The following is a 14,414-nucleotide window of genomic DNA, read 5'->3' as shown; positions in this document are numbered from 1 at the left end:
AAAATAGCTACAATGTAATTATTAATTACATTGTAGCTATCTTAGGGTTTATTTTATAGGTAAGTATTTTGATTTAAATAGGAATATTTTCATTAATAATATTAATATTAGATTTATTTTAATAAGAGTTTAGTTAGGGATGTTAGAGTTAGATAGGGTTATTATACTTAATATATATATATAATATAATAACGATATTAACTATATTAACCCTAATATAATTAGGATTAATATAGTTAATATATATAATATAATAATTATATTAACTATATTAACCCTAATATAATTAGGGTTAATATAGTTAATATAGCTGGCGGCGGTGTAGGGGGATTAGATTAGGGGTTAATGTGTTTAATATAGCTGGCGGCGGTGTAGGGGGATTAGATTAGGGGTTAATACATTTATTATAGGTGGCAGCGGTGTAGGGGGATTTAGATTGTAGGCAAAAGAGCAGTTTACTTTGTGACAAAGCCCCGCCAAAAGCCCTTTTAAGGGCTGGTAAAAGAGCAGTTTTCTTTGGGGCATGCCCCGCAAAAAAAGCCCTTTTAAGGGCTGGCAAAAGAGCAGTTTACTTTGGGGTAATGCCACGCAAAAAGCCCTTTTCAGGGCTATTTGTGGGGTTAGACTTAGGTTTAGGGGTAGGGATAGTTTAGTATTTTAGGGGTTAAATAATTTAATATAGGTGGCGGCGGGGTAGGGGGATTAAATTAGGGGTTAATAATTTTAAAATAGATGGCGACGGGGTAGGAGCTCACTTTAGGGGGTAGGTAAGGTAGATGGCGGCGGTGTAAGGGGCTCACTTTAGGGGGTAGTTTAATATAGTTGGCGACGGTGTAGGGGGATCACATTAGGGGTTAGTTAAAGTAGGGGGCGGCGGTTTAGGGATTAAATATTTTATTAGGGATTGCGGCGGAGGATCACGGTTGACAGGTAGATAGACATTGCGCATGCGTTAGGTGTTAGGTTTTATTTAGCAGATCGCGGTTGACAGGTAGATAGACATTGCGCATGCGTTAGGTGTTAGGTTTATTTGGCAGGTAGTTTAGGGAGTTACGGGGCTCCAATAGACAGCGTAAGGCTTACTACGGCTGCTTTTTGTGGCGAGGTGAAAATGGAGTAAGATTTCTCCATTTTCGCCACATAAGTCCTTACGCTGTATATTGGATACCAAACTGCTCGGGTTTGGTATACCTGCCTATGGCCCAAAAAACTACGGGCGACGGCAAAAATATACGGGCGTAACTTCTAGGTTAAGCCGTATATAGGATACCAAACCAACGTAAAAGTCAGCGTCGCCGGCATTTGCGGGCGACGCTGCATATCGGATCGGGTTTTACCTAATAGAACGAAATAGAGTACTATGCGTAATATAAGCGGAACGGAAACAAATTGGCTTATTATGGTTCCGCTTTTAGTGTTCCTAGTGTATCGCGCATGCGCTAACGGCCGTGAACGCGCTTTGCATTGAAGTAGGAGAGATGGGATATCACTGGCATCTAGTTTGAAGAAGAAGCTCTATACGTCATGGTGGGGGGAGTTAAGCAGCCATATTAGGACACCAATTTTGAAGTTATCGTAGACGATTCAACAGTGAAGGCAGGAAGTAAGAGAAAGGGGGCACGTTGCAGCTTGATCTTTATTTATAGTTTTTCAACATAGATTAATGTTGTGTGCAGTGTTGAATGTCCCTTTAAGAATTTAGAAATTACATTTTTCTGTGCTGGGACGTGAATAAGACACATTTTTTTTGTGTCACTTTAATATATTTAATAGTCCATATAGTAATTTGCAGCTTTTGCTCCATGTGTCTTGGGTTTGAAGAAAAAAAACAACAACAAAAAAAAACATAATTTATGCTTACCTGATAAATTTCTTCCTTTCCGGATATGGTGAGTCCACGACGTCATCAATTACTAGTGGGAATATCTCTCCTGTCCAGCAGGAGGCGGCAAAGAGCATACAAGCATACATTTTTGTTTTCTTTCCTAAGATATAGTGAGTCCACAACGTCATCAATTACTAGTGGGAACCAATATCCAAGCTAGAGGACACAGATGACTAGGGAGGGAGAACAAGACAGGCAGACCTAAACAGAAGGCACCACCGCTTGAAGAACCTTTCTCCCAAAAGAAGCCTCAGCCGAAGCAAAAGTATAAAATTTGGAAAAAGTATGCAGAGAGGACCAAGTTGCAGCCTTGCAAATCTGTTCCACAGAAGCTTCATTTTTGAAAGCTCAAGAAGACGAGACAGCCCTAGTGGAATGAGCTGTAACTCTCTCAGGAGGCTGCTGTCCAGCAGTCTCATAAGCAAAACGAATCATACTTCTCAACCAAAAGGAAAGGGAAGTAGCAGTAACCTTCTGACCCTTACGCTTTCCGAGAAACAAACAAAAAGGGCAGAAGACTGGCGAAAATCCTTAGTCGCCTGTAAATCGAATTTTAAAGCACACACTACATCCAAGTTGTGCAACAGACGCTCCTTATGAGAAGAAGGATTAGGACAGAGAGAAGGAACAACGATTTCCTGATAAATATTCTTAACAGATACCAATTTAGGAAGAAAACCTAGCCTAGTACATAGGACTACCTTATCCGCATGAAGGATAAGGTAAGGAGAATCGTACTGCAAGGCCGAGAGTTCCGAAAGTCTCCTCGAAGAAGAAATAGCAACAAGAAACAGAACCTTCCAATATAACAATTTAACGGAGCCTGCTGTAAAACCTTAAGAACAAGGTTAAGACTACAAGGAGGAGTAACCGATTTAAACACAGGCCTGATTCTGACCAAGGCCTGACAAAAAGATTGAATATCTGGCACAACCGCCAAACGCTTATGCAACAGAATAGATAAAGCTGAAATCTGACCTTTTTAGAGTACTGACTGACAACCCCTTCTCCAGACCTTCTTGGAGAAAAGACAAAATTCTAAGAATCTTAACCCTACTCCAAGAGTAGCCCTTAGATTCACATCAATTAAGATATTTACACCATACCTTATGGTAAATCTTCCGAGTAACAGGCTTGCAAGCCTGGATCATGGTCTCAATAACCGACTCAGAAAAACCACGCTTAGACAAAACTAAGCGTTCAATCTCCAAGCAGTTAGTTTCAGAGAAACGAGATTTGGATGGTAGAAAGGACCCTGAGTTGTAATATCCTTCCTCAGAGGCAGCCTCCAAGGAGACAGAGACATGTTCAGTAGGTCTGCATACCAGATCCTGCATGGCCATGCAGGAGCAATTAAAATTACAGACACTCTCTCCTGTTTGATACGAGCAATGACTCGTGGAAGGAGAGGAAACAGATAAACTAGACCAAACCCCCAAAGCACCACCAGAGCATCTATCAGAGCTGTCTGCGGATCTCTCAACCTTGAACCGTACCTTGGAAGCTTGACATTCTGCCGAGACGCAATCTAGCTCTAGCTCTGGCACCCCCCATTTGAGGATTAACCTAGAAAACACCTCAGAATGGAGAGCCCACTCCCTGGGATGAAATGTCTGTCTGCTCAGAAAATCCGCTTCCCAATTGTCCACTCCTGGAATGGTGGTTGATGTAAGCCACTGAGGTGATATTGTCAGACTGAAATCTGATAACTTGGCATCAGTTGGCTTTATGCTAATTTATCAGAGAATTGTAAATCGCTCTTAACTCCAAGGTGTTTATGGGGAGAGCAGACTCCTCTCGAGTCCATAATCCCTGCGTCCTTAACAAGTCCCAGACTGCTCCCCAGCCTAGCAGGCTGGCATCTGTGGTCACGATCACCGAAGAAGGTCCCTGGAAGCATGTGCCCTGAGATGATCCTGAGAAAACCACCACAGAAGAGTCTCGTGGACACGTCTAGATCTATCCTCTGAGACAGATTCAAATGGTTTCTGTTCCATTGCCTGAGAATGCATAACTGCAGAGCTCTCAAATGGAATCGAGCAAAAGGAATGATGTCCATGGAAGCAACCATCTGACCAATGAGGCAAACAGAGAGAATATTGAATTTTCTGACCTCGTCAGAAAAATATTTATAGATAGGGAATCTATTATAGTCCCTAAGAACACCCTCTCTGCATGGGAGCTTGCTTGTTGAAAAGATGGCACCTGAACCAAAATGTTGTCTAAGTAAGGCGCCACTGCAATTCCCTGAGTCCTGATCACTGCCAAGAGAGCCCCCAGAATCTTTGAAATAATTCTTTGAGCTGTAGCAAGGCCAGACAGAAGAGCCACAAACTGAAAATGTTTGTCTAGAAAAGCGAATCTCAGAAATTTGTGATGATCCCTGTGAATAAGGACATGAAGATGTGTCCTTCAGGTCTATGTTTGTCATGAACTGACCTTCTTGGACCAAAGAAAGAATGGACCGAATGGTCTCCATTTTGAAGGACGGCACCCTGAAAAACTTTAGGTCTAAAATGAGACGAAAAGTTCCTTCTTTCTTGGGAACCACAAACAGATTTGAATAGCATCCTAGACCCTGTTCCTTTACTGGAACTGGAACAATCACTCCCAGAGAGAAAAAATCCTGAACACAGTTCAAGAATACTTATCTTTTTACCTGATCTGCAGACAACCTTGAGAGTTTAAACCTGCCCCTGGAAGGGAGAAAATTGAATTCTATCTTGTAACCCTGAGAAACAATGCCCACAGCCCCAAACCAAACATTAGCTGCAATAAAGATCTAACAGCACCCGGTCTAAAAAGAACACAGTGCAATCCCCAAATAACCTAGTGCCTGGCCCGATTTAAAGGATTACTAAATCAAATAAAGAAACTGCAGAAAATAAATAATGAATCTTCTAGAAGACAAAAAATAACACTTACCTGCAGTCTAGCTGTCTGGCAGGAAGACAGCTCACAAAGCGTGAAAGGACACAAACTCCTAACAGAGACCTGTGGAAAAAAGAAAGAACAGAGTAACCAACTCTGGCTTTCTATACTTAGGGCAGCAATATGTTAGGAAACAAAGTAAGCACCGCCTTACAACTTCCTAACTGCTTAAAAGCCACCACTACTCACTATTAACGTGGACTACAGCTATACCCAAATCCTTGTTTTCAGTGAAAACTATCCCATAACAGGATTTTATTCCTTCAGACACCAAACTTCACCTCCTCCATTGACAGAGGCAAAGAGAATAACTGGGGATTATGGGAAGGGGAGTGAAATTTAACAGCTTTGTTGTGGTGCTCTTTGCCGCCTACTGCTGGACAGGAGAGATATTCCCACTAGTAATTGATGACGTTGTGGACTCACCATATCTTAGGAAATAAAAACATAATATACTGGGTAAGATAATTTCCCTATTAGCAGCTTAGATACATATCATGAACATAAAGATTTTTTTCTCCCAACAAATGTGGCACCAATATAGGCTTTTTTTATTATTCTTGAAATCAAACACCAAAGGCAGCTGCTCTTGTATTAAAAAGGATTCGATCACTGTAAAAAATAGAAAGAAGGTACACCAATTGCACAATAACTTTTGATAACAGCTGATGTATTGACACCAAACACCAGAGTAAACTGACTAATGCTCACAAAAGTAGCGCACTCATCTAGTGCAAGTCAAATAGTATGGGTTTATTCGGAGCTCCCCAGCTAGCTCACCTCCAGTAATCTGTTGCTAGAACCACTTCGATTCAATCCACAGCTTGTGAGATCCACAATCAGAAAATCCTCTTCTGTAGAGTAGATATGTCTTATTCTGCAGAATTGACTGAAAGGGATATTATCCAACCATCTTAGATGATGGTTACATTTACAATTAATGTAACTATTACAGTCCACCCTTTTTTAAAAAAAAAAGAAAAAAGTTTTAGAATAGACCAAACCAGATGTATCCCACTGTCAAGCCACATCCAAAAAGTCATTATTTTTTCATACTCTATACAATGTGAAAAGGATATCCCAAATTAATTATTATTCATATCTCTAACAAACTCAACAGCTTCATCAAGTACCGCCCCACACAAATAACAAGTCATCTATGAAACTGCAATAGAAGACTACATTCATTCACAAGTTTTATGGGTATAAATGATAAGATTCAAAAAATCTCATAAACAAATTAGCTAAACTTGGAGCGAATCTAGTTCTCATGGCCATTCCCCAAATTTGTTAGAAATAGGTGTCCTAATAAATAAAATAATTATGATTTAAGATGAATTTGCTAGATTTCAAAATTAATTATTTTTGTTTAGTTGGCATATAGATATTTAAAGTCAAAAAGTATCTAACAGCCAATAGACCCAAATGATGTTGAATAGTTGAGTATAGGGCTGATACATGACAACTCGCCCAAATACGTCTATGACCAACATAACAAATAAGTGTATCTGTTATATAGGTATCCAGATTTGACACATATTTTTTCAGAAATAGATCAACATAGAGGGAAAGGTTGCTAGTAAGACTCCCAATTCTGGAAATAATTGGCCTCCTAGGTGGGTTTATAGAATCCTTATGGATTTTTGGGAGGTGATAATAGGCTAAACTATGTTTTTCCGGAAGCCTTTCTTTCTTAGTTAGAATACCTTGAAAATAACCTTCATCTACTAATTTAATTAATTCCTTACTGTCTGTAACTAGTCTCTAACTAGTCTGTAATAAAGCCGCAAGCTATGGAGGACTCAGACGCGTTAGGGGGTACTCCCTCTTTAACTAAGTCTAGTACCTGTGTTTATTGTGAGGAGGTTCCGATCGATCTGCCTGCTCAACTATGTTCCCCTTGCCTTGATAACGTCTCAAAAGAAGAGAATATCTAGTACTACTGAGCCATCCACCTCTGAGGGCTTCCAGTCCCGTGAGGTACGTCCCCTACATTTATCTCAGAGGACACATGCAGCGCCCCAGGGCATGTCTACTCCTTCAGGGAAAATCCGTTGGCCGTCAGACTTTGCGGATCAACTGCAAACGGCGGTCTCTAAGGTGATTAGTGCCTTACCACGTTCTGCTAAGCACTAGCAAAGGGTAAAATATGGCGACCTGGCCCAAGAGTCATACTACTATGGATATCTCAGAAAGGTTATCTGCTGACGAGGACGACTCTGACTCTTCGGAGGACGTTCCTTTTGGGTCGGAATCCATGTCATCTAAAGCTCCGTCTGCAGAGGAGCCTGACTTTAGGTTTAGGATGGAAAATTTGCGTTTTTGCTGAGGCAGGTGCTTGCTACTCTCGAAGTTCCGGAACCGAAACTACCGGAGGAACCCTCGATTCCTAAGCTTGATAAAGTGTATGAGGACAGGGTGGTACCTCAGACCTTCCCGGTTCCTGTTAAAATGTCTAACATTATTAAGAATGAATGGGAGAGATTAGGCTCTTCTTTTTCCCCTTCTTCCTTTAATAAACTGTTCCCCGTTCCGGACTCTCAGCTCGAGCTATGGGGGACCGTCCCTAAGGTGGATGGTGCTATCTCTACGCTTTCGAAGTGGATGCCGATTCCTCTTGAGGATATTTCGTTGTTCAAAGAGCCCATGGATAAAAAGTTAGAAAACATGTTAAGGAAAATGTTCCAACACACGGGTTTGTTTTTCAGGCGGTAGCGGCAGTTGCCGGAGCTGCGACATATTGGTGTGAATCTCTGTCTGATATGGTCAAGAGGGAGACTCCCCTCAACGAAATACAAGAGAATTAAGGCCTTGAGGGTAGCTAATTCTTTTGTTTGTGATGCCAATATGCAAATTATTCGCCTGCTAAGGTTTAAGGGTTTCCTGTACTAGCCCGCAGGGCTCTGTGGCTAAAGTCATGGTCTGCGGACATCACCTCTAAGTCCAGACTGTAATCCCTTCCCTTTCAGGGAAGGATCCTGTTCGGTCAAGGATTGGACTTGATCATATCCACGGTGACGGGAGGCAAGGGTGCTTTCCTACTGCAGGATAAGAAGGTTAAGACTAAGGGATCTACTTTTCGTCCCTTTCGTGCCGACAAGGCCCAACACCACAAGCCCGCCGCAAAAGCGGATCATTCCAAGGGTGGGTGCTTGAAAGCTAGCTCAGTCTTGGAACAAGTCCAAGCAGAACAAGAAGCCCACCTAAACAAAGTCGGCATGAAGGAGCGGCCCCCGACCGGTCCTTTGGACCAAGTAGGGGGCATATTATCTCTCTTCTCAGAGGCATGGTTGCAGGATGTTCAGGATCTTTGGGTTCTGGAGGTTGTCGACCAAGGATACTGGATAGGGTTCAGAACTCATCCGCCCAGGGGCAGATTCCTCCTGTCAAATCTGTCTTACAGACCAGAAAAGAGAGAAGCCTTTCTTTGTGTGAGGGATCTCTCTTTTCTCTGAGTTATTGTACCAGTACGCCCAGCAGAAAGGGTTCTAGGGTACTAGTCAAACCTTTTTGTGGTCTCAAAGAAAGAGGGCACGTTCCGCCTGATTCTAGATCTAAAATGTTTAAATAAATTTCTGGCTGTTCCATCGTTCAAAATGGCAACGATCAGATCTATTCTGCCCCTAGTTCAAGAGGGTCAGTTCATGACGACAATAGACTTGAAGGATGCCTACCTTCATGTGCCAATCCACAGGGATCACTTCAGGTTCCTGAGATTTGCATTTCTGGACCAACATTTCCAGTTTGTGGCCCTTCTCTTTGGTCTGGCGATGGCCCCGAGAGTCTTCACAAAGGTTCTAGGGGCGCTGCTTGCAGTAGCCAGATCCAGAGGCATTGCTGTGGCACCCTATCTGGACGATATCGTAGTCCAGGCGCCGCCATCCAGTCTTGCAGAAGATCACTCGAGGGCCCTTCTTCTTTTGCTCCAATCTCATGGTTGGAAGATAAACTCAGGAAAGAGCTCCTTGATTCCAAGCAACAGGGTGGAGTTCCTGGGAACAATTATAGATTCTATATCCATGAGGATATTTCTCACAAATCAGCGATGCAGGAAGATTATGTCCGCCTGTCTTGCCCTTCAGTCCTACTGCAGTCCCTCTGTGGCGCAGAGTATGGAGGGGATCGGGCTCATGGTGTCCAGCTGCTATGTCATTCCATTCACCAGGTTCCATCTCAGACCTCTTCAGTTGTGCATGTTGACACAGTGGAATGGCGATCATACAGACCTATCCCAACTAATTTCTCTTGACGATCGGACGAGGGACTCCCTCTCTTGGTGGATCCATCCGGAACAACCGTTCCAAGGGATATCCTTCCTGAGACCGTCCTGGGAGATTGTGACCACGGACACAAGTCTGGCAGGATGGGGAGCTGTTTGGGGGGCCAGGATGGCACAGGGAAAATGGTCTCAAGAGGAGTCTCTCCTCCCGATCAATATTCTGGAACTTCGAGCGATCTACAATGCTCTGAAGGCATGGCCTCTTCTGGGGTCGTTCAGCTTCATCAGATTCCAGACAGACATTACCTCGGCGGCTTACATCAACCATCAGGGGGGGACGAGAACCTCCCTAGCGATGAGGGAGGTTTCTCGGATATTGGAATGGGCAGAGTCCCATGGCTGCTCGCTCTCAGCAATCCACATTCCAGGTGTGGACAACTGGGAAGCGGATTTTCTCAGCAGGCAATCCTTCCATCCGGGGGAATGGTCTCTCGACCCTGAGGTGTTTGCGGAGATTTGTCACGAATGGGGGACTCAATTGCAAGCTACCCAGATATGGGTTGCGGTCCAGGGATCCCCAGGCAGAGCTGATATATGCCTTGGCGGTACCTTGGGAGTTCAACCTAGTTTACATTTTTCAACCGTTGCCACTTCTACCCCGTGTAGTGGCCCGCATCAAGCAGGAGCAAACTTTGGCTATTCTGATTTTTCCGTTGTGGCCGCGGAGGACGTGGTTTGGGGATCTGGTGGGGGTGGGGATGTCGTCTCCTCCATGGAGGTTACCCTGTCGCAGGGATCTGTTGGTACAGGGTCCTTTTCAACATCAAAATATAGATTTTCTGAGGCTGACTGCATGGAGATTGAATGCTTAGTCTTGGTAAAGAGAGGGTTTTATAAGAGAGTGATTGATACTCTCGTTCAGGCCAGGAAGCCAGTCACTTGTAGCATCTATCATAAGGTGTGGAGGACTTACTTTTCCTGATGTGAGAAGCATGGATATCCTTTGGCACAAGAGGCCCGCTGAGCTTCCTGATATTCAGTCTTTTGTCCAGGCTTTGTCTAGAATCAGGCCTGTTTTTAGACAGTCCACTCCTCCTTGGAGCTTGAACTTGGTTCTGAAGATGTTGCAGGGAGTTCCGTTTGAACCTATGCATTCTGTTGACATTAAAATTCTTTCTTGGAAGGTTCTTTTCCTGTTGGCTATTGCATCCGCACGCAGAGTATCTGAGTTGGCGGCCCTGCAATTTAAGCCTCCTTATCTGTTTTTTCATGCTGATAAGGCTGTTCTTCGCACTGGTTTGGGATTTCTTCCCAAGGTTGTGTCTAACCGTAACATCAATCAGGAAATCGTTGTTCCTTCCTTGTTTCCTAACCCCTCTTCTCCAAAGGGAGATTACTTCATAATTTGGATGTGGTTCGAGCTTTGAAGTTCTATCTTCAGGCTATGAAGGATTTCACACAGACTACATCTCTTTTTGTGGTGTATTCAGGGAAGCGCAAGGGGCAGAAAGCCTCTGCAACTTGTTTGTCCTTTTGGTTGAGGAGCATGATTCATTTGGCAAAGCTGTGGCTTCTTTGTGGGCCTTCAAGAATGAGGCTTCTATGGAGCAGATTTGTAAGGCGGCTACCTGGTCCTCCTTATATACCTTTACAAAATTTTAAAAATTTGACGTTTTTGCTTTGGCGGAAGCAGTTTTTGGTAGAAAGGTTTTACAGGCTGTGGTGCCCTCAGATTAGGGTCTGCCTTTTGCCCTCCCGTTTTCATTCAGTGTCCTCTAGAGCTTGGGTATTTGTTCCCACAAGTAATGAATGAATCCATGGACTCTCCTCCCCTTAAGATGGAAAATATAAATTATTCTTACCTGATAATTTCATTTCCATCGTGGGGAGGAGAATCCACGGCTCCCGCCCGTTGCTCCGGTAGGCGGACCTAAATTTAGGTTGTTCTTCTGGAATTATTTATACCCTGATATTTCTCCTACTGTTCCTTGTTCCCTCGGCAGAATGACTGGGGGATGAGGGAAGTGGGGGAGGTATTTAAGCCTTTGGCTGTGGTGTCTTTGCTTCCTCCTGGTGGCCAGGTTCTTATTTCCCACAAGTAATGAATGAAGCCGTGGACTCTCCTCATCACGATGGAAATGAAATTATCAGGTAAGCATAATTTTATAATTTTTTGAAGATTCAAATACAGTTAGAATTAGTTTTCTAAAAACATCAAGGTAAGAGTTCATATCAACATATGGACAAAATGTAGAGATTGGTTGAATGTGTGTGTGTATAACTCCATTCATTATATGATCCATCAAATCATCAGGTTCATACACAATTATGTTTTCAATAGCTGCCTGTTAAAACTGTTCTCAAATTGCCTTCTTTGTTCTGTTTCCCAGCAAATTGGTATAGGTTTTTATACAGCAGATGAGATGTATATGTTATTCTGCCTGAGGAAGCAGTACCATTAGTACTGGGAAACACGTTGTGGTGTTTTTACTGTTTTAATAAATTACTCCTAAAGCAAGGTTTTTCTTTAATCTATCCAAGGTCGTTTTTTACTTTTTTGTGCCAAACATTGGAAAGGGGATCTCATAAACTGTGGAATGAATCAAAGTGGTTCTAACAACAGATTACCGAAGGTGAGCTAGCTGGGGAGCTCAGAATAAACCCAGACTGCTTGACTTGCACTAGATGAGTGGGCTACATTTGTATTAGTCCGTTTACTCTGGTGGTTGTGGACGATACATCAGCTGTTATTGTGCCATTGGTGCGCCTTCTTTCTTGCGAATTATTATCTATATTATACATATCAATAGTGTGAGAAAGTAATTTGTTTCCCTTTTTGTAGGTACGACAAAAGAGAGGATCTTAAACCAGAAGATGAAGCAATGCTTTCCTATACTCACATTATAATGGAATATGATCCTTCTAATGTATTGCACTACAAAAATACATATAGAGTTTTAGCAAACATAGCTGCTGTAAATGGAATTGGATTTAATTTGACATCTTTTCCCCCTGTACACATTAAGTTGTCACCAAGATTAGTAGTCTTAGAGAAGTTTTCTCAATCTTCATATACGTAGTTTATTTTGTTTGTTTTTTTATTGGGGGGGGGGGGGGCACTTTGTATGGACTTATAATTTACTTTATTTTTGTTATGAATGTTTCTCAACAAATGTTTACTACATACAACATATAAATACATTTAAAAAAACTTTTTGATGTTATGGTAATTAGACACTGTTTGATATTGTTGGTGTAGAATATGTAATAGGAGATTGCGGAGGAAAGCATATTGATATAGGTAAATCACAAAAAAATTCTGAAATAAAAAAAATCTAATTTTGGAATTCCTAAATTGCTATGTATAATTTGGTCTTGAATTTTTCAGCTGTGATTTCTGCAGATACTCTAGGACAATAGTTATTCAATTTCCTATATTGAATCCAAAATTAAATCTTATATGCTTCCAGATGGTCTTCCTTTGGTTTTGGATGCTCATACTTATTCACCATTGAGACAGACATTATTCTGGAATCTGAAAGGGCCATTTATACTCAAAAAAATTATATGCTCTAATTCATTTGCGCAAGTAATTTATAGACTAGATACTCTGCACCTCTATGTGTTTAACCCAGCTGTGCAACTTGCGTTGCTGATTGGCATGTTAAACACACAAATGTTCAGGGTTGCTAGCTTTAAAACTAATTGTTCTAACAAATTAGAGAATGTCTTTTTTTTTTTTTTTTTTTTTTTTTTTTTACTATAATGGCCCTTTAACGCAGTGTTTTTCTTACCCCACTAGGAGGGTCTCTCAAATTTGAGCCATTTTAGTTAAGAAACCGCAACTAATATTTGCAAAGACAATGTGATTCTGATTTCTAATGGTTCTATTTGTTGCAGAGTTCTTAACAAACTTTGTCTAAGAGTTTAATAACTAACTTTTCGAAAAATAATGGTAGTCCACAGTCCTCCATAACATATAGGATATATTCCACTAGGAGGAGGTCAAGAACACATACAAGACATTTAAAACCCTCCCATCTCTTTCTTAGTTTTGTTCTTGGCCTCGTAGGAGAATAGAGGTTGTTCCAGCTACTTTCTTATGGATTACAAATTGGGAGCTCAGACCTATATGAGTCCCTGAGGAGTATCACTTACAAAGAAAAAAGAAAATACAGTACTTTCTTTCATGTAATTAACAAGAGTCCATGAGCTAGTGACGTATGGGATATACATTCCTACCAGGAGGGGCAAAGTTTCCCAAACCTTAAAATGCCTATAAATACACCCCTCACCACACCCACAAATCAGTTTTACAAACTTTGCCTCCAAGGGAGGTGGTGAAGTAAGTTTGTGCTAGATTCTACGTTGATATGCGCTCCGCAGCAAGTTGGAGCCCGGTTTTCCTCTCAGCGTGCAGTGAATGTCAGAGGGATGTGAGGAGAGTATTGCCTATTGAATGCAGTGATCTCCTTCTACGGGGTCTATTTCATAAGGTTCTCTGTTATCGGTCGTAGAGATTCATCTCTTACCTCCCTTTTTCAGATCGACGATATACTCTTATATTTACCATTTCCTCTACTGATTCTCGTTTCAGTACTGGTTTGGCTTTCTACAAACATGTAGATGAGTGTCCTGGGGTAAGTAAGTCTTATTTTCTGTGACACTCTAAGCTATGGTTGGGCACTTTATTTATAAAGTTCTAAATATATGTATTCAAACATTTATTTGCCTTGACTCAGAATGTTCAACTTTCCTTATTTCCAGACAGTCAGTTTCATATTTGGGATTATGCTTTAATTATCATATTTTTCTTACCTCAAAAATTTGACTTTTTTCCCTGTGGGCTGTTAGGCTCGCGGGGGCTGAAAATGCTTCATTTTATTGCGTCATTCTTGGCGCGGACTTTTTTGGCGCAAAAATTCATTTCCGTTTCCGGCGTCATACGTGTCGCCGGAAGTTGCGTCATTTTTTGACGTTATTTTGCACCAAAAATGTCGGCGTTCCGGATGTGGCGTCATTTTTGGCGCCAAAAGCATTTAGGCGCCAAATAATGTGGGCGTCTTATTTGGCGCCAAAAAATATGGGCGTCGCTTTTGTCTCCACATTATTTCAGTCTCATTTTTCATTTGCTTCTGGTTGCTAGAAGCTTGATGTTTGGCATTTTTTTCCCATTCCTGAAACTGTCTTATAAGGAATTTGATCTATTTTGCTTTATATGTTGTTTTTTCTCTTACATATTGCAAGATGTCTCACGTTGCATCTGAGCCAGAAGATACTACAGGAAAACCTCTGCCTGCTGGATCTACCAAAGCTAAGTGTATCTGCTGTAAACTTTTGGTAGCTATTCCTCCAGCTGTTGTTTGTATTAAATGTCAT

General features: G+C 41.8%; 1 protein-coding gene across 1 annotated transcript in view; it reads left to right on the top strand.

Annotated features, from left to right (window-relative positions):
* ALG12 (ALG12 alpha-1,6-mannosyltransferase) overlaps window positions 1–12,390 on the top strand; it is a 115,933-nt gene extending 103,543 nt beyond the window's left edge. The window contains exon 9 of the mRNA XM_053716627.1: window positions 11,878–12,390. Coding sequence (XP_053572602.1) covers window positions 11,878–12,115 — 238 coding nt within the window. The 3' untranslated portion in view covers window positions 12,116–12,390. The remainder of the gene's footprint in view (window positions 1–11,877) is intronic.
* The last annotated feature ends 2,024 nt before the right edge of the window (window positions 12,391–14,414 follow it).

This window comes from Bombina bombina, chromosome 6 (assembly GCF_027579735.1).
Source record: "Bombina bombina isolate aBomBom1 chromosome 6, aBomBom1.pri, whole genome shotgun sequence".
NCBI lineage: Eukaryota > Metazoa > Chordata > Amphibia > Anura > Bombinatoridae > Bombina > Bombina bombina.
Note: the sequence above shows the minus strand (reverse complement) of the source record. Positions and strands in the feature narration are given on the sequence as shown.